At 37.4% G+C, this 20,948-nt stretch overlaps 3 protein-coding genes across 9 annotated transcripts in view; 2 read left to right on the plus strand and 1 right to left on the minus strand.

The window, feature by feature from the left end:
• Positions 1 to 3,132: 3,132 nt before the first annotated feature.
• Positions 3,133 to 9,528, minus strand: si:dkey-94e7.2 (uncharacterized protein LOC100141353 homolog). Its single transcript, XM_047811699.1, is given in 11 exon segments — positions 3,133 to 3,196; positions 3,198 to 3,221; positions 3,356 to 3,458; positions 3,461 to 3,538; positions 4,559 to 4,661; positions 5,209 to 5,294; positions 8,672 to 8,722; positions 8,725 to 8,775; positions 8,938 to 9,001; positions 9,003 to 9,078; positions 9,244 to 9,528. Coding segments are annotated over 11 exon segments (873 nt in total). The 5' UTR covers positions 9,417 to 9,528.
• Positions 9,529 to 13,382: 3,854 nt separating this feature from the next.
• LOC113657459 (probable G-protein coupled receptor 141) lies at positions 13,383 to 16,825 on the plus strand. Of its 2 annotated transcripts, none has more exons than XM_027169280.2 (2): positions 13,383 to 13,521; positions 15,010 to 16,825. In XM_027169280.2, exons 1-2 carry the CDS (start codon positions 13,514 to 13,516, stop codon positions 15,878 to 15,880), a joined length of 879 nt encoding a protein of 292 aa, XP_027025081.2. In that variant the 5' UTR covers positions 13,383 to 13,513; the 3' UTR covers positions 15,881 to 16,825. The 2 variants fall into 2 exon arrangements, with proteins under 2 accessions (XP_027025081.2, XP_047673735.1); XM_047817779.1 differs by having other exon boundaries at positions 13,403 to 13,521; positions 15,013 to 16,825.
• Positions 16,826 to 17,894: 1,069 nt separating this feature from the next.
• Positions 17,895 to 20,948, plus strand: part of ctnnd2b (catenin (cadherin-associated protein), delta 2b) — an 85,193-nt gene continuing 82,139 nt past the window's right edge. For 4 of the 6 annotated variants that reach the window (XM_027169279.2, XM_047817755.1, XM_047817758.1 and 1 more), the window contains exon 1: positions 17,896 to 18,893. The gene's annotated coding sequence lies outside the window, so the exon portion shown is untranslated. Of the gene's footprint in view, positions 18,894 to 20,948 lie in introns of all 6 variants that reach the window. The other 2 variants (XM_047817753.1, XM_047817767.1) reach the window with 1 other exon arrangement.

The following is a 20,948-nucleotide window of genomic DNA, read 5'->3' on the forward strand; positions in this document are numbered from 1 at the left end:
TTTTCCACGTGACCGCAGATCAGATTACTATGATCCAATACGTACGTGTGTGTGTGTGTGTGTGTGTGTGTGTGTGTGTGTGTGTGTGTGTGTGTGTGTGTGTGTGTGTGTGTGTGTGTGTGTGTGTGTGTGTAAGTGAAAAACAGCACAAGTTGCTTCTAAATATCGGTGCATGGTTCAGTCAGTCATATACTGTACATGTGACCTATAAACGACCGAAGGCTTTGTTTCAGTGCCTGACCACAATTTGTTTTAGTTTTGGAAACAGCGAGAAAACGACCCCGCTGTAGTACTCATCTTCACGTCGTTTTTTTTACCACCAGATGTCGCTAACGTGCGGTGTGTTTAAAAGCTTAGAATTATGGGCTTATTTTTATTCACCTAAATCTTTATTTTTTCAGGAAGCTTCATTTTCTTATTTCATCACAGTTTTACTTTTAAATTAGATCAGAATTAAAAACGTTCCCCATTCCACTCCCACTCCACATCAACAGGGTAGCAGATGCCATCTGTATATTATGTTCATAACACATATATTAATCTGTATATTATGTTCATGGTACATATATATATTCATCTGTATATTATATTCACAGTACATACACATCTGTAAATTACTGTTTATAGTAATAGCCATATATTTTGTTACAGCACATATCCTTCTGTAAATCTGTATATTATGTTCATAGTACACACACATCTGTAAATTAATTTTATATTACCATTTTATTTAACTTATTTAATGTAAACACTGTATATCCTGCACTTGCTACTATTGCACTCTGGTAAGAGCTAAACTGCATTTCGTTGCCTTGTACTTGTACATGTGTAATGACAATAAAGTTTAATCTGATCTAATCTAATCTAATCTAATCTAATCTAATCTAATGATGCCTAGTGGTTAAGGTGTTGGGCTACCAAGCGGAAGGTTGCGGGTACGATCCCAGATCCACCAAACTGCCACTGTTGGGCCCCCGAGCAAGGCCCTTAACCCTTAATTGCTCAGTTGTATAAAAAAAGAAAATGTAAGTTGCTCTGGATAAGTGTGTCACCCAATTGTTAGTTTGCAACCCACCAGAAACACTCAAAGAACAAATACAACACGGTACATGTTACAAAACAGAAGAAATTGGGTTCTTTTAACACTGGAACCTTTTTGTTAAAGTTTAACAAAACTTATTGTCACCTATTGGCAAAAATAATAAAGTCCAGTTAATAATCTACTGTTAGTGCATGCTTCAGAGGGATTTGGTACAGATTGTTTATTTATAATGAACGTTGTGGACATTACTAATCTTATTCAGTCTCATTGAACCTAGTTTCAAGGAACTAAAAATCGACTGGGGGAGTTTTTTGTAGAAATTGAAGTGAATATTATACTTTCTTGGGTACAATCCAAGTATCTATTTTATAGAGGTACACGCTAAAGGAATGTCACATTTACTATAATTCGTTAGAAATAATATTTATATCATATGATGTCTTCCTTTATTCAAGGTGACTTAACATACATTTGTGTGTGTATGTGTACATTTTATATACACAGCAAATGTTGATTTAATGGGTTAGATACTTTATAGTGTGTCTGTCTTTTCTAGAAAATAATCAAACCCATATTTCTGATATAATTTTCAACTCTGGCAAACAAAGAACACTGCGAATAAAATGCTCATTTCAGTTAGTTAAATGAAGCCTCGAACAGAAAGAAATTATACATATAGAAGAAGTTCACTAAAGTAAAAAACTTCATGTTAAGGGCTCAGTACTTTGCAAAACAGTTGAATTTACATGAACAATCTTTCTATGAGCTGAACTAGGCATTATAGAATATATGTTAAAACTAGATCTCTTTTTTCCCCGAGCTGAGTGAATGAAAAGATTTGAATCACATTTGCAAGGTTTTCTTCCATATTTCCTTAAGCGCTCTATCCTGGTTTGGGTCAAAAGTTGATCTGGAGCCTATTCCAAGAAGCTTGGGTGGAAGGCGGAAATGACTGTGGGGTAATTTTGTATCACCAGGCCTCCCACTAACATGATTCTGGAAGGTGAGAGGAAACAAGAGAGCCCCGAGGAAACCCACGTGTACAAGTTTCCCACACAGATACTGTAGCTCAGGACTGAAGCAGATACTGGAGTTGTGCAGCAGCAGCAGGAATATCAGCTACACTACTGTGCTCCCCATACATTTTGTTACAACTTATCTTAAACCTTTTAGTACAGTTATAACCAACCCACGTTACACATGTTCTAACCTTCTATGAATTTTGCTATTATTAATTATTTCCAAACACATGGCTAAATGTTTCTGTTTTATCTCATATCAGCATTACATTGTTAGTTACCGCAAGAATTTCCATCACTAAACAATGCTGTCTTTTTGCCATAACCATGAACTGTCAAGAACTGTCATGAGGCTAATAATTTGCCCGTATGAGGCTATTAATTTGAAAATTGTGAGCATTCCATTGGTCTCTTTAGTTTAGTTACTGATATGAGACAGTTGTCAAACAATTGTGAATCAAAGCAGAAATCTTTGTTTAAAACATGTACTGTAAATGTGGCCTTAGAATAAAAAAAATGTTAGTTTGCTGAGCTTCAAATACTTATTTAAAAATATACTATATTCATAGTGCAATTGTGTCATTTAGGCTAGATTTTTAAAAAAAAAACAATCTGCTGATCTTTTGGGATTTTTTGCAAATAAGAGCCTACAGAAACGTAAAGTGAGCCACAGTTCTGTCGATGGAAAGGCTTTGTTGATAAGAGAGTTTACGGGACAATGGTCAGACTGGGCTGTGCTGACAGGAAGGATGTGATGAGTTAAATAATCACTCTTTACAAATGTGGTGAGCCGAAAAGCATCTTACAATGCACAACACGCTGAACTTTAGAGGTGGATGAGCTACAACAGCAGAATTCTGCATCAAGTTCTACACCTATCAGACAATAACAAGGTTTCTGAGGATATAGTAGGCACAGTATCACATAAACTAGAACATTAAAGATGATAAAATGTTGCCGAGTCTGCCACACCATGATTGGCTGATCGTATAACTGCATACGTGAGCAAATGTAAAGGTGTTCCTAATAAGATGCTGAGTGTGTGCATCTCTGTGTGCAATAATTTTACATTCATTCCCAGTTCATGCCAAGCATCTGGCAACTGAGGTCCCCAGCTCCCACAACTTCATCATATTGTGCAACGTGAAGGTCTACAATTGCTGTAAAGAGGCCAGAAGGAAAATGATTACAGCACGATCAATGATTACAATTCATGCAAGCGAAACGCAATTATACCTCTGAGATTTGGTAAAACACCTGAAGACAATTAACTGCCATGTGCGAATGTAATCACCTGTAATAGCCACCACTGCGTGAGTCGAGCGCTGGCTCCACAGAACAGTAGATTGAAGTCTGCACTCCCTGCACTGATGTCTTTGTGAAAGACCTGACTATTAAAGGAGCCCAAGGTTCATGTGTCTCTTTAGTTCAGTGTAAACAATGCCTGGGTGGATTGAATATACTGTCACGCCTGTGTCTGTTCAATATACACATATAATCGTTTTATTATATAGTGCTATTAAAAGCTCACTTCTGAGTGGTCAGAACAAGATCACAGTAGTTCCAGCTGCAAGCTTTATATTAATATACTTTCTAATATTTCATCCTTTCTATAGTATACTAAATGAACACAGAAATGTTTCTGGTATGCAGATGCTATATTTAAAATAGGTTTGTCAAATCTGTAAATCATTTGTTATATATGTGAAGATTATTAAGTGTTCGGGGTCAGTGCTTTGAGGTAAAGCTCTAATTCTAAGTTTTCTGACTCAAAATAAACAGTAAACAGTAACATGACAAGCTGCAATATTTGCCTTATTAACCCTGAGACTTCAGAAGAGACGCTGTTGAGACAGAACTGTTATGCTAAAAATGAAAACAAGAAATTAACTTCTTTCACAAATTTGGTTGGCAAATTGCTGTGAAATGAGAAGAATAAATATCCACCAGCTCCATGTCACATCACCAATTGTATTTGATTCAATTCATATTTGATTTGTATTTGAGTAAAATGAATACATATCAATACCAGCCATCCATTTCATAGCACTTATCCTACACAGTTCCAGAGGGAACCCGGAGTCTATTCCAGAGGATTTGGGGCACAAGACAGGGTAAACAACCAGGACAGAGTGCCAGTGCACAGGCACCCTTTCACACACTACAGACAATTTAGAGATGCCAGTCAGCATAAAACAGATGTCTTTGCACTGGGGAAGGAAACCAGAGTACACAGAGGATGCCCCCGATGCAGGAAAACAAAGGGCAGAGGTAGGAATCAAACCCCTAACCCTGGATTTTCAAGGCAAATGTGCTAACCTCTGAGCCACTGTGTCTTCAGTACACACCACTATATTGTTTAGAATGAACTGACTCTTGCTGACTCTAGAGGCCAATTATTATATCAAATGGACATTTGTAACTTATTTGTTTATAGCCAAAGCCTTAAATTTCCACCATAAATGAGATAAGCATGGATGGAGCATGTCAGTCTCACCTTTAAGACTTTTGGTCAGGGTTCGAGAACAGAGGATATTTGCTAGCTTGCTCTGTCCATCCTGTTTTTGGTAACTCTTCTCACTGTTGACGTCATCCAAATGCTAGCACAAAGTAAATTCAGTTACAATTACATAATCTGGCATAATCATTACATTTATAATCTGGCATTCTGATTTTCCAGAAAGATACAGAAACATAGAATAGGTCAGTGATGAATGTGGTTGCTTAAAGACAATATCTTTTTCTTCCTTCATCTTTCATCAGCTGAGTGTGTCAGTCCACTCCTGAATGGCCTAAATGACCACAGGATTTCACACCAACACCTGGATGGACATTCAGTTGACAAGGATAAAACTCCACAGCCACAACAACTACTGTTCACAGACACAGCTCAGGCTGAGCCCTGCCCACAGAATTCACTACAGCTGGATGGTGAATCAACACCCAAGGACGTTTCTGTGGATAACAACCAGAAAAAACAAGATAGCACACCCGAGCCTCCAGGAACACCAGAATCACAGCTGATGTCGTCACACTCTCTCTCCCTCTCTTCAACATCACCACTTCTGTGCTTTTCAGAGACAATGGAGAAACTGGTATCTGCTGGAACTAAGCTTTCCCACTCTATTGCTGCGAGTCCCCAAATACCAACCAAGAAACGGCGGGCTCCACAACCACCAAAGCCTCCGGGCCCAGCCCGCCCTCCCCCTCCATCTGAGAGGGCACTTCGACCTCTGCCTCAACGTCAGGGATAACACCAGCCCTCATCTGCAAACAGCACTGGTAACTGATATGTGTTGGGTCCCCGCTATGACAGTAGTAACAATCAGAAATGTTTTCAGAACAAGCGGGAGCCCAATGTCCCTTTAGCTTTCCCTATCTCTGTCCTGATATGTGATAGAAAGACGAAGGCCCTCTCCAGCTGCACGACAACTCTATCTAATCTACTGCCTTTAAGACGTCATTCTGAGATGGAGACAGGGCCAAAACCAGTTACTGTTAAATTAGCACTTCTGAACATCCGTTCATTAAAGAACAAATCATTTTTAGTTAATGATCTTATCACCACTAACAACCTGGACTTTGTGTTTCTAAATGATACCTGGTTAGATGACAGCTGCAGCGCTACAGTCCTCAATGAATCAGCCCCACCCAACTTTACTTTTACAAGTGTCTGTAGAGCTGTTAGAAGAGGTGGAGGAATAGCTGCTTTATTTCCTTTCAATGCAAGCAAGTGTTATTTGGTGATCACCAGTCTTTTGAATATTTGTGTGTTGCTCTAAAAGGTACACCACGCATTCTGTTTACAATTATTTATAGGCCTCCCAAACACACCCCAACTTTTGTTGATGAATTCACAGAACTTTTATCAACAATCTCCTCTGAATTTGATTATTTTGTTATTGCTGGAGATTTCAACATTCATATAGACAATGCACAAAACAATACTGCAATAGAACTGTTAAATATTTTAAACACTTTTGATCTGACCCAGCACGTGCAAGGTCCTACACACAATAGGGGACACACTCTTGATCTGCTCATTAGCAAGGGTCTAAACATTCCATCCACTGTTATCAAGGATGAAGCGCTATCTGACCATTTCTGTGTTTACTTTGATTTATTGATCTGTCCTGCCACTGATGCTAGATCTGTCTATGTCAAAAAAAGGTTCATAAATGAAGACACGAGTGAGGTATTTATGAAGGCTATATCAATGTTGCCAAACACATCAGCAGACTCTGTTGATGTTCTCCTTGAAAATTTTAACTTAAAAGTTAAAGATGTTATTGATGGTATAGCTCCAGTAAAGGTCAGGATGATCACTGGCAGACGAAAAGCACCTTGGAGAAACACAACAGCGGTACAGAGCATGAAAAGAACATGCAGAAAAGCTGAACGTATGTGGCGGAAAACAAAACTTGAAGTACATTATAGCATCTATAAGGACAGTCTTCGTGCTTTCAATGTAGAACTAGGCACAGCTACACAGATCTTCTTCTCTAACATTATAAACAACAACATAAATAACACTCACACTCTTTTTGCTACTGTAGAGAGACTAACAAACCCCCCAAATCAAGTTCCTAGTGAAATGCTCTCTGACAACAAATGCATTGAGTTTGCAACCTTTTTCTCTGAGAAAATCAGTAATATCAGAATGGCAATCGATACGACCTCATATTGTAATGTGGTCAGTCAGACCTCACTACAACAACCTCAAAAATTTGTAATTTTCTCAGAATTTGACATAATTGATACAAAAGCCCTGGAAGAAACAGTACAACATCTTAAAGCATCAACTTGCAGCCTTGACACCCTCCCCACATCCTTTCTCAAAAGGGTACTTAACTGCTTAGAAACTGACCTCTTAAAAATAGTAAATACCTCTCTGCTCACAGGCACTTTTCCAGAGTACCTAAAAACAGCAGTTGTTAAGCCTCTCCTAAAAAAGGCAAGATATAGGCAAGATCATTGAAAAGGTTGTTTTCAATCAGCTGAACAAATTCTTAAACTCAAATGGCTATTTGGACAATTTTCAATCTGGTTTCCGCCAGCATCATAGCACAGAGACAGTGCTCATAAAGATAATAAATGATATTCGCTGAAACTCTGATTCGGGTAAAATATCAGTGCTGGTGCTACTAGATCTTAGTGCTGCCTTTGACACGGTAGATCCCACCATACTCTTACGTAGACTGGAAAACCGGGTAGGGCTTTCTGGGATGGTCCTCAAATGGTTTAAATCATACCTAAAAGGGAGAGGTTACTATGTGAACATAGGTAACCATAAATCCGAGTGGACATCCATGACATGTGGAGTCCCACAGGGCTCAATACTTGCACCGCTTCTCTTTAATTTGTATATGCTCCCAATTGGTCAAATAATGAAAAAGAACCAAATTGCTTACCACAGCTATGCAGATGACACCCAGATATACTTAGCCCTGTCCCCTAATGACTACAGCCCCAATGACTCTCTATGTAAGTGCATTGATGAAATTAACAGTTGGATGCGTCAAAACTTCCTCCAGTTAAACAAAGACAAAACCGAAGTCATTGTATTCGGAAATAAAGATGAAACTCTCAAGGTTAACACACACCTTGACTCTAGGGGTCTAAAGACACAAAATAAAGTCAGAAATCTTGGTGTAATTTTAGAGTCTGACCTTAATTTCAGTTGTCATGTGAAAGCGATAAGCAAATCAGCTTACTACCATCTCAGAAATATAGCCAGAATTAGATGTTTTGTCTCAAGACAGGATTTAGAGAAACTTGTTCATGCTTTCATCACCAGCAGGGTGGATTATTGCAATAGACTCCTTACTGGGATCCCCAAAAAGACCATTAGACATCTGCAGCTCATACAGAACGCTGCTGCCAGAATTCTGACCAGAACCAAAACATTTGAGCAAATCACTCCAGTCCTCAGGTCCTTACACTGGCTTCCAGTTACATTTGGAATAGATTTTAAAGTATTGTTACTGGTTTATAAATCACTTCATGGCTTAGGACCGAAATACATTACAGATATGCTAACTGAATATAAACCAAGCAGACTACTCAGATCATTAGGATCAGGTCAGTTAGAGATACCAAGGGTTCACTCAAAACAAGGTGCGTCAGCATTTATTTATTACACCACCTATAGCTGGAATCAGCTTCCAGAAGAGATCAGATGTGCTTCAACAGTAGACACTTTTAAATCAAGATTAAAAACACATCTGTTTAACTCTGCATTTACTGAATGAGCGCTGTGCTGCTTCACACTGACTGCACTTTTTATCCAAATCACTTTTACTCCTGTTTTATTCTTTTTAACAGATTTTAAACTGTTTTTATTAAAATCACATCTATTTTCTTTAATTGTTATTTGTTTTTGTTATGATTTTATCCTGTTTCTTATTTTTCATATATATATATATTTTTTCTCTTTTATAAACTGTTTCCTAATTTCTATGCAAAGCACTTTGAATGACCTCTGTGTATGAAATGTGCTATACAAATAAACTTGCCTTGCCTTGCCTTGCCTTTCCTTGCCTATCATGAAGCACTATAGATTTGAGGTTCAGCACTTTTTTGAATGAAAAGAAAGTACAAAATATTTTACCAAAATGATTGACTCCAAATTGCATCTTAAAGCCATCCGCAGTCTTAGAATGGGGCACATCATGATTCCAGCATTGTTTATGAGAAAATTTAATTGCTTTTCCTCTGAACGGGTACAAAAAAACAATAATGTCAGTATCCAGTTTTTTGTCTCGTAAAAGCTTTCTCATCATAAAAAGTATTATGTATAAATATATGTTACAATATATGCTGTAGGTGTCATTTCACAAACCACAGCATATGAGCTTGTAGTCCGTCTTCACTCACCTTTGTTTATTACTTCTTCAAATTCCCGGATTGATTTTGTGTCGAGTTTTCTGATGAGGACATTTTTGGTTGCCTGAATCAGCAACAATCTCTCTCTGTGCTGTTTCGGCTTTGGCAATATCTCTGCAAGCTATGATGATCCTGACCCCTGTGAGACAACACTATGAAACCTGACTAACCATCATGTAACGACTGTAATTATACATTTGTGACTTTTCACTTGCGTATTTCTTGTTTAGATGTACCATCTTACAGACTCATACTGTATCTTTGCATGTGCAGTAAATTAATCAATGAGATGTTTACCTCTTTTTAGCTAAATCTCTTGTGGTTTCTTTGCCAATTCCGGTGTTGACTTCTGTAATGATAACTGATTTGCCATTAAATCTTACCTTGGAAGACCACTGGCCAAAGAAAAAATCCCTAACACAAGATGATGATGGAAAATGAGCAGTCACATGCAGGAGAAGACAATACATTATGCTGTATAAAATTATTCCTAAAGGGGTTCCAACTTAAATATATCTATCATATAGGTTTTTGTAGGGGGAACGATGGCTTAGTGGTTAGCACATTTGCCTCACACCTCCAGGGTTGGGGGTTCGATTCCTGCCTCTGCCTTGTGTGTGTGGAGTTTGCATGTTCTCCCCATGTCTCAGGGGTTTCCTCTGGGTACTCCGGTTTCCTCCCCCGGTCCAAAGACATGCATGGTAGGTTGATTGACATCTCTGGAAAATTGTCCGTAGTGTGTGAGTGTTTGAGTGAATGAGAGTGTGTTTGTGCCCTGTGATGGGTTGGCACTCCGTCCAGGGTGTATCCTGCCTTGATGCCCGATGACGCCTGAGATAGGCACAGTGTGACCCGAGGTAGTTCGGATAAGCGGTAGAAAATGAGTGAATGAATGAATGAATGAACGAATATAGGCTTTTGTGTTTATCCCTGGAAAAGTGATCTTGTTACATTGCCAGTTTAAGCAATTATCATCTCTGCCACTCTACTGACTTAACACAGAATATGTTGCGACTCAGAATGAAGCAGAATACAGAAAAAATATTGGCCATCTTGCTCTCACAACAAAAATAATACCCATCTATGGACAGAAAATGCTTACACACACTTCCATCCAGTGTGTGATGGGTCATGTGTTGATTTGGATTAGCGTTCAGCAAATCCACAGCTAATCCCCTATGGAGGGTTCAATACCACTGGTCTACTGTTCATTAAGCTGGTGTGCTTTCCTGAAACTTCCCGTATCCCCCATGCCATACTCCCAGTGAGATCAGATAAACAGGGCACTGAACGGCACTTGCTAACAAATATACTGCAATATCTGCCTAGATGAGATGTCCGTGAAATACTGATGTTTAATATAATAGAATATCAGAAAACGTTGGAATGAAAATTTTAACCGGAATAAAATAATCAAATGAAGAATGGGGTTATTTATTACAGGGCATTCAATTTGATATAATGCAGCCAAGTGTGCAGAACAAAATCAAGAAACAAAAGACTGTTCTGAAAGTAAGAAGGATTATGTTAGGCTTATGTTAATGCGCTTCGAACAAAAAAGAACACTTAAATATGGAGATTAATAATCCACGGGACTTTTTATGTTGCTGTGACATCCAAATCCACTGATAGTTCAGTAGTCACCAGGAATCCATAATCTTATCCATTTTGTACTCACCTGAATATTTAACCTGTTTCATCTTGACTTCCTCAATTACTTTCCAATTCCTTTTTATTTAATGTAGTTCATGCAGCATGGAAATGTAGTTAGTGTCAGTTTTGTCGAGTCGCATCTTCAAGGTTTCTGGGTCAATCCTGAGCTCTGATTCTTGCCTGTGTGGCCTTCATGTGAATGTCCAGGTGGGATTGTTGCAGCGAAACAGTCAGAATGTATTGTTGTTTTATTTTCTGTGTTTCTAGGATAGGCTCCACATCCACCATGACCCTGACCAGGACAAAATACTTACTAAATATGATTGTTTGCCAGATGATTACCAGTTCATTCATATCCTGTCATTGTGATGCTTTGCTATAGATTTTTGATAAGCTTCTGTAATCTTGTTGATTACCCTGCATTGCAGTTATCATGATTTTCATCCCCTGACTGTTACTGACCACAGGGTGGACTGCTGAATTGCATTGTTAGGCTATCAGGCTCCACCTACTGTATATTTGCCTTTTATATATGCGCTCTATTACCTGTAATACTGAACTGCCTTGCTCAAACAGTTGAATCAAAATTGAAAGCGTACAACTGAACAACATGTCTTTGTGTGGTGTGGTCACAATTTCACTTCAGTGGAATTAACACTGCTTTCATGTGCTATTAGAATGATCCTACTTCCCAAAATGGTGAAGTAGGTTGTGTTCACATGCTTTCTGTGTTGTAAAAACATGAAACATGGATGCCACGTTCAGTTATACATTTTGTTTTAGGTTTATTTTGACACCATAACACACATTACTCATATACATTGAGAAATCATTTACAAATACGTCGTGGAAACGTACAACATGCATACAGTAGAATGGTTGCTGATCTACATAAATTATTCTACACAAAATTGCAATCACTAACGATTGAAATATGAACAAAACATTCAACAAAATGGATCTCTGAAACTCAATTATCAGAAAGAGCTCAGAGTTTGTTGCTATTCATGTGCAATTTCCCTAAAGCTTGTAAAACCTTATCATGTACTGTATTTTATCATATATCAGTTTGCTTCATGATATAGAGAAATGTTTCCAGGAATGAATGATGACATGATTGACTCTCCTGGCCTGCTCTTTCACACCACTGGTGTGGAAACAGCAGATAAAGATGCTACTTAGGTGAAAATATGGTTATTGGATCAAAAGAACCATTTTAAAAATCTTAGAGTGAAATGAGTGAAAATAAGGTCAAATTCTCTGTGTGTATATATTGGAAAGGATTTGATGTTAAAAATGGTTTGTTATCAAAAATATACATATAATATACTGTATATGTAATTTGTGGTCTCCTGAATTGAAATATTTAGAAATATGTTTTTGACGAAAATGCGAATGTCGCAAAAATTAATTTTTCTATTCAGTTCATGATGATACCTAAGTATGAGAATGAAATTTAATTACTTAATTCCATTTCAGCTGTGTGCTACATGTACAGCTTGTAGAACTATGTGTATTAAAATGTATTTGTGAATGTATTATTGTTAATATAAACCTCATGCATATATTAACTGCCTAGCAAAAGTTGGCAGCTTGATGAATTGGATGAAACAACTAACGTTATTGCTCTTGTTTTTCACTGCTAAAAAGGGTTTTTGATCATGTTGCAATGGCTTTTGATCAAGTTCCTCAATCCTTGGCTCATGAAATCAGTCACCAATTAAAATCATCAAACATTGGTATTATACATATATTTACTTGTACTGTATGCATACTGTACATTCTGTGATCTATATCTCTATATTATTATACAGTCATTGTCATATATAGTTATCGTTGCTTGCCGTAACTTTAGCTCTCTGTATTTTTATATACACTGTATATTATCTTAGGTACAGTTGTACATACAATGCACATAATGCACATATACTGTATTGTGCAGGTATATGTATATTATACATTTTTTATATATTTATATTTATACATTTACACATCTTGTGCCTTACATACAACTTCATATGCTCTTATTTCTTGTTTTTCCATAGCCTTATTTATTTGTTGTACATATATTTACATATTTATCTGCATGAGCTCATTTGCACTTCTACTTAAACAGTGTTTCCTCAACAAAGGAAGATAGAGAGGAGGTTGGGATCACATCAGCACGGCTCCATTCTTCTCCGTTCTTCTCTTATCTTCAGTCCTGTGGATTCACTTAATTGTGTTAGAACACAATATCCATAACCCTGTATCCCTATTATATTATTTCATATTTTCATATAACAATAAAGCTGAAAAATACATTATACTGTTAGTAACATAACTTTAAGATCTTGTTAAGATTGCAGCATACACTGCTGTATGTTTTCTTACTACTGTATATCATCTGCCTAATGACTACTGACCTTGCATCAGAGGAAACTGTCTCAAGCATTTTCCCTTCCTCATACTTCCCGTTGTATGTCTGTATTTTGTTAAAGTGTAACTGACTGTTCTTAAAGTCGAGTCTTTCATTTAGATAGGGTTTAAAGTTTATTAAAGTGGAAACTCATTCCTACTGTACCCTATCACTAACAACAGTCTATGGACACTACAGTATATACAGTACTTATATAATGTCACCTCTGGATTTGTATTGTCTCTGATAAACAGACTCATCTCTTTCTTTATGGTTTCTATGTGATCTGTACACTTTCTTTACTCAGTTGCTAAAAATATACATACACATATATTACCTAGTTAAATGACATTGTTAATTTTTAATCTCGCGTTCAGCACTTCCTCATGTGTGTGAGGTGGGTTGTTCGAGGGCTGGTTTTTGTCAGGAAGGCACAGAGAAGCCACATCCTGACTGTTGTTTTATATACAGCAGCGCAGATACCTTGCATTGAAAATATAAGCTATTGTTTCAAGTATGAATGGGTGAGTAGTATTTAACCTAAATACATATGGAAAATATATATGGAAGGTTTAACAACGTAGGTGTGTTATCACTGTGCCTTGATTATATTAAACTTGTGAATACTGTGTAATATAATTGTTTAATATTGTAATATAATTTTATATCACATTCGGGGAAATACTAGTTTTATTTTTTAAGGAGTTAAACATGAAAGTTGTGTAGTTATGAGAGAAAGGAATATGTGTATGGATTGAACACAAGCAAGCATTATTGAATGAGCTCAAAAACAAGGAGATTTAATCTGACAAATCTAATTAAACATGATCATAATCTATGATTATTGTGTGTATTTATTTATTTGATTGCTTGCTTGTTTTTTTCTGTTATAACTATTATAATCAGCAGTATATTTGACTTGAATAGTACATTCATATATTGATGTATTAAATATTACAAACTCAATCTTAAATAAGCTTTTTATTATAACCTACAAATGCTTCATATGCAATGTCATTAATGTTGATAGTTCTTTGACCCTGCAATGGACCTCCGATGTGTATTCCTGAATGAATAAAATGTATGATACATTTTCAATAGATTTTAAAGCATGACTGTGGTGATTTGTGTTCGTTTAGTTAAAAGAGTACAACAGTATTAGTGAGATCAGTAATAATGTAGGGAGATAACGTTTTATCAGTGTTTCAGTGAAGGACACAGGTTCTTCCAGATCAACCTTCACAAACCATGCCTTTATAGAGCTGGCTTTGTGCACAGATGCATTGTCGTGCTGGAAACAGATTTGGGTTTCTTAGTTTCAGTGAAAGAAAACCACATATGGGTTTTGGTCAGATTGTGGTCAGGTGTGATATGTTTGCACATATAGTGTAAGTTTACATAAGTATTGTTAAGGTTGCCTTTTAATTAAAAAACATGAATTTACCTAAAATAGTGAAGGAATAAATTATGAGCACCCACTGTAATAATCCAATCTATAGACTGTATAAATATATTTTTAATTAACAGTTTGTTCCTCATGTTAGGATTCCTACTGATGTGAAATGAATGCATGACTCAACAAACTTGGTTAAATATATTGCAAACTATTGTTTAGAGCTAACCCTGGGTGTAAGGGAAGTCTTTCACAACTTCTGCTTTAGCTCATATTTTCATATAAAATTTCACCAGAGAAAATGTCTAAGTTAATATTACAGTTATTGCAAGAGGTCAATAAAAAAAAACATTCCAAACCTTGTTTTTTTTTTATTACCATACTGTAGTAGCATGAACTTCATCTATTCTTGGACAGACTCCAGCTGAAACTAAGCTGAAACATTGCTATACACATGTTTCCATTACAGATTTTTTTATTTACAGTATATGAATCTGTTCACATGCATTGCAAGTAATATATTTTCCACAAATTTACTATAAATGTGTTAAATTGTTAGAAGAAGTGACAAATGCTAAATGATTGTTGTCTTTTTTTTGTCTTTTTTTGTTTTTTTTAGCAGCGAATCTGGCTTACCGATCGAATACAGGATCAGCCTGGCGGTTCTCTACCTGCTTGTCTTTATTGGTGGGATCGTCGGAGTGATCATAATGAGCACCACCATTATGTCCAACCTGTTGTCTGTCACCAGAGTGTCAGTGATCAATCTGCTGGTGCTGCACTTGATCTTTCTCCTCACTGTGCCCTTCCGTGTCTACTACTATGTTGCCAATCAATGGGAATTAGGCCCATACTTTTGTAAGCTGGTCAGCAGCATGCTTCACGGGCACATGTACCTCAGCTTCATCTTCTATGCCATCATCCTCTGCAACCGATACCTGACTTACTTTGAATGGAGACATCGACAGGAATTCTACCGAGAGCTGCATGCTGTAATAGCCAGTGTGACTATCTGGGCCATCATTTTGGCTATTGTTATCCCTTCTACCATCAATTATGGATCAATAACGGATACAAATAATGCTACTAAAAATGATACTCAGTGCTTTGCATTTGGAACTGCTCTTAATAATGCAAATGTAAAAGTGATGAACTATATCATCTGCTCTGTGGTGCTGCTGATCTGGGTGCTCTTAGCGTCATGTCAGTTTTACATAATGTGGCGCATGCGCCAAAAACATGGAAAATTCCGATGGGTTCATCAGGAGTTCTGGGCTCAGATCAAGAGCCTGTGCTTTGTGTTGATCATGCTGATTTGCTTTGTGCCATATCAGGCCTTCAGGATATACTATGCATACACATATTGGACTGGACTTGAAAAAGTCAATGAGGTTTTCCTGGCAGTCACGGCTTTCAGCTGCTTTGACATGCTTTTGTTTGCTGGCAGGGAAGTGTGGCAATCGGCTTACAAAATGTGTTGTATTACATGATGTGTTATTGACCATTGACCGAAAGAACAATGCCTTTCCTCCCTTTAGCTTGAGTTTTGGCATTATCAGTTGAACAAGTGCATTTTTTCATCACAACCTTAAATCGTTTATGATTTAAATAATGTTTACAAAATTAAATGTATTTTTCATGACAAAGATTCACGATTTTCATACTTAGGGTGTTTTTTGCAAATATACTATAGACTACAAAAGTATGTGGACACCTGACCGTGACACTCATATGCTTATTAAACATTTCAGTCCAGTTTTAGGACTCTTCGCTGTTATAATAACCTCAATTGTTTATTTATTTCCTGTCAATTTTGGAGAATTTGTGGATATTTGTGCTTATTCTGTCATTGTGTCATGTCCTGTGTGGTCAGGTCATGAGGTCTTGGGTGCAGTCAGTGTTCCAGTTCATAATAAATGTGTTCAGTGGGGTTGAGTGTCCACTTACTTTTGTAAAATAATCACCTTTCATTTAAAGTAATCAGCTTGTGTTGTGCCTTTAATCTATTTAATTTAGTTAAATTACAGTTGCTACAAAGTGTGAGCTTTATATAGATTAGCCAGGATACCTGTCACAGTCTATCACAGGACACAATCATACACAAATTAATGTAGTAGAAATTGACAGTTTCTTACCTTGTTTCTTTTAATGCTGATTTCCTGTCATGCCACATTATGCCAATATTAGTATCATGTGTGGTTTTTATTTTGTTCTTCAGGAAATGACCATTAGGACTAAGGGTCTGCTGGTGATTAAAGCTGTTTTCATTGGCTCAATATTCTCAGACAGACCAAGATGTAATTTGTATCCCTAAGATCAAATATCTTGTATTATGTTGTATTTTGCTTAAATATTTATAAAGTATGCTCATGTATATAGATGTATCATCATTTGTATAGCACATACAGTTTCTATAAATTTGCTCATTAATGATACTTATGTCTTGTGTTTTTTATCTGAAGTTTTTCATTATGAGCCACAGCATAAATAGTATCAGGCTATAAACAACAAACCCACAGTATTGTGAGATGAGTGCACAATATATGAAATGATACACAGAACTTGGATGGGAACAAACTTTCTTATCTTGGCTGCACATTGTGAACGTAAAGAAAGCACTCGTCCATTTAGACTCATGTACTCATTATTGCATTTGATGATTCACCACTGCAGATAGTGAAGGTTATCTCAGACCAAATTAATTGCTGTGTTATTCCTTATAAAGGTTTATTTTTGGCATTTGTGTTGTTAAGGAAGAATACAACTGTCATTTTTAAAGTCTACATTTCTTCGTTAGAAACCTTTACTTGTATTAAAGAACGTTTAGTACATTTATGTATGTTGGTTGTAACACCGTTAGCACCCCAGGCCTCCTCACCCTACATCAGTGCCTGACATCATAAATCGATACTTGGGTGTAAAATCCATTTTATTACAAACACAAAACATAACAGAAATCCCATTTTGCTGTTGATTATCCCCATGTTTGTGTTGCACTCTTTTTCTATAGCACTACGTTTAATTGTACGGCAACCGTTCCCCATTGTAGTGAAGTTAGGATGTGTTTGGGGGGCTGGGAACTGTGGTCTCAATCCATTCTTTTCATCTAATCTTCTGCTCAAGGTCAGTGAGTGAAGGGCTTTCCGTGCATCCGGTCCACAGAGAGTGAGCATTGATCTTTAGCTGAAGTGCAGTCACAGCGTTTGCCTCTCGGTGGGCAAGACCAGGCTCTGCTGGGTATTGAAGCTGTTTTGTTAGGGCACTCATTGCCTGTCACACATGACATCATTCGGCATTTTGCATTGAGCTGAATGGCTTTAAACGATAGTCTCTTACATTTCCTTTGTCCCTGATTACTGAAGTAACTAAATATACTGGACATAAAGCAAACTAAATACATATTGAACAAACTATTTAACACCCTGAACCTGTCCTATGCTCATATTGTGGGTATGTTAGTGATATAAATATGCTAATCTAACTAGCTTATCATTTTTTATGTACACAAATGCTGTGTGGTCTAATAAAAGTGAACTGTTAATGATGTTTATTTTAAAATTAGCTTTAGCAAGTCCACTATATCGAAAATACTTCCAAGTTTTATGTTATAATATCATAATATGTCTTATTCTAGCCACATTACCTAGCCTACTAAGCACTATGTGCAAAAGTGTATGATGCTAATGTCAGGTGAAAGCCATGGTATCATATTGTTTTGACCTAGCCAACGACTGCGTACTTATTGTTGTCATGGCAACCCGAGAAAGGCTGAAAACGCGACAAGCCTACTATTTTAGATACTATTTTGTAGGGTAGTATGCGGGTTTGTACGTTGCCATGGTCACATGCATCGCACGCCTAGATACTGGAAGAGATTAGGGTGGGGAAGACGAGTCAGGGTTGCCAGCACGTTTAAAACAGCTTCTAATTTCCTGCAGAATAATACCTGCTATAATATAAAAGATACAGTAAGAGTGTAATGGGAAACAAAATTGCAAACAACACGATTAAATAAATCAGGAAATCTTGACCCTATTCATATTTAACGGTCAAACAATGCTTTTTTTATTTACAGCGTCCTCGCAATCAATCTGGCAACCTTGTGGAAAAGTTGTAGATGTGGCCAGCAGATGTCGCTGTTGTATCTCATCTTGATTTGCTGCAGTGAGGTGGAAAAGAGGAGAGAAGAGGGATGCTCCAGCAGCTCTGAGGGAGGAGAGCTGTCTCCGTTTCTCATCTCTCTCTCTCTCTCTCTCTCTCTCTCTCTCTCTCTCTCTCTCTCTCTCTCTCTCTCTGTCTCTCCGCAGTTTTTTCCCAGCTTGTTCCCTTTCCCGGATGTGTGTATCGGATGCTTTAAACGGCTCTCGGCTCGCCGGTATCTCCTAAAACGGTGTGGGGTTTTTCACTGAGATCTTTAGAGATGCTGAACGGATTCGACCCCTGTGTGAAGAGCGGGCTTTAATCAGAGGAGCGCGTTTTATTTTTCACTCTGGATAGCAGTCGGTAAGCGCAATGTCATTCCAGCTGACACACACACACACACACACACACACACACACACACACACACACACACACACACACACACACACACACACACACACACACACGCTCCATCAACTACACTGCAATATCCACTGTGCTTAGAAGAGCATGCCTGTTCCTGTATGTTTAAAATATGATGCATGCCCCCCCCCCTGCATTCCCCATGGTTCCTCGATTTGATAGTGCAGACTGATAAAGGACTCCATTAGAGGCCGATTCTCCATCCGAGGAGATGGTTGATGGATGATGGAGATGGAGATGGAGAAGGAAATGGAGGAGGGGGTGGGGTGGGGGGTGTTTGGTTGGTAGAGATGAAAATTGGAATTACTTCCCTATTGACCTCAATTGCAATGCTGGATTTTTTTCAGACGCTCTAATTCCTGGGAATAAAGACGGTGCGGTCATCATGGCCGCGGGTCCTAACATGCTGTGGCCTTAAAAAAAAAATAGGCAGTCAGAAAAACTAACATTAAGGAATGGGTCAGTGATTTAGATTACAATAGAAACAAAAGAATACTGCCTTATTGATTGATTGATTGATTTCTTTGTTTGTTTTTTTCTTTCTCTCTTTCTTATATTCTTTCTTTCTTTTATTTAAAAATCAAGGAGTAATTCATTGTGTATGTTTATATACACACGCATTGTGAAACACACATGCTTCCTTTAGCATGTGTGTTTCGCAACGTGTGTGTGTGTAAATACACACACATCTAAAGGAAGCATAAATTTGACACAGTAGCCTGGGATTCTCACAAATGAGGCCATGTCATGTAATTGGGCAGCTGTGGCATGAGGCGATGAAATAACACCATATAATCATCTATAATCATTTACCGCTGTCATAATAATATTTTATACAATGTAATAGCTATCCACAGAGAATGGCTCATATATTTACACTCCATCTTACATATAAGGCATGTAAAATTGCACTCGCACATCTGTTCATATTTGAAACAGCAGCTGCTTTTGCTTTTTTGCTCAATGTTTATGTCTTCCTGTGCTTATTACTAAGAACACATTCAGATTGTAACTGTTTGCTGTTTGGGACTGAAGAGGATGCAACACATCATTAACCTCCTGAGCAGTAGATCACGTGAAATTAATGAGGCGATCTTTAGTCGTGAATTGGTAACATTACACGTCTGAAGACTGTGTATGAAATTCACAACAGACTGGATTGTGTTTGTGTCGAAGACTTTGCCTGTGCAGGTCACAAAATACTCTTAAATATGCTCTAATATATGCATATTATACTGCATTCTGAAAATGGAGTTCAAAGTTGAGAAATTATTATAAAGCTGGCAGCAATTTTTTTTTTCTTTGAGCAAATTGGAAAAATAGTAAAAAGAAAGGCTGTTGATTGGGGCAGCAGCCTCTGTTGGGAGACTGATGTCACTACTTGACCGGCTGCACCTTGATAGAAGTAGGATAATAGACGTAAGCTCAGATCAACAATTCAATCAAGAATATTTCAGAACAGAGAGCTGTTACCAGCATGAGTTATTTAAATGATGCATTTGCACCAGATGGAACGCATTAGGCTTGATATTAGGCGTTCTTTCACCGATTACCTGTTATCTCTTGCCATCAGTATACACAGCACAGCTAGATGTTTGGTCTGTGGGTATGTTTAGATAAACATGTGAAGATTTCATTGTTATTTTTTTCCAAATTATTTCCTTTGGAACCTTGTTTCAATCAAGGCATCCAGTAGGTGCTGTTCCATAACAAAAGAGACCACCTTTAACTCTCCAAATGTATTTTACTGTTATCCAAATATCCATGGTTTGTGTGGCAGTTTTGCATCCAACTTGAGACTTTATGTTTAAATCCCACCTGTCTGGTCTCCATTTTTATGTGGTGTACCAGAGAAATTGATGTGTTCCTTTGAGAGGACTTGACAATCTTGTGGCAATTGCTTTAACCCCAGGTAAATGCAGAAAATACATTAGATCTGATTCTAAAACCTCTTAAACAGAGACAGACCTAATTCTACCTTGCCACTATACAG

This window comes from Tachysurus fulvidraco, chromosome 1, assembly GCF_022655615.1.
Source record: "Tachysurus fulvidraco isolate hzauxx_2018 chromosome 1, HZAU_PFXX_2.0, whole genome shotgun sequence".
Lineage (NCBI taxonomy): Eukaryota > Metazoa > Chordata > Actinopteri > Siluriformes > Bagridae > Tachysurus > Tachysurus fulvidraco.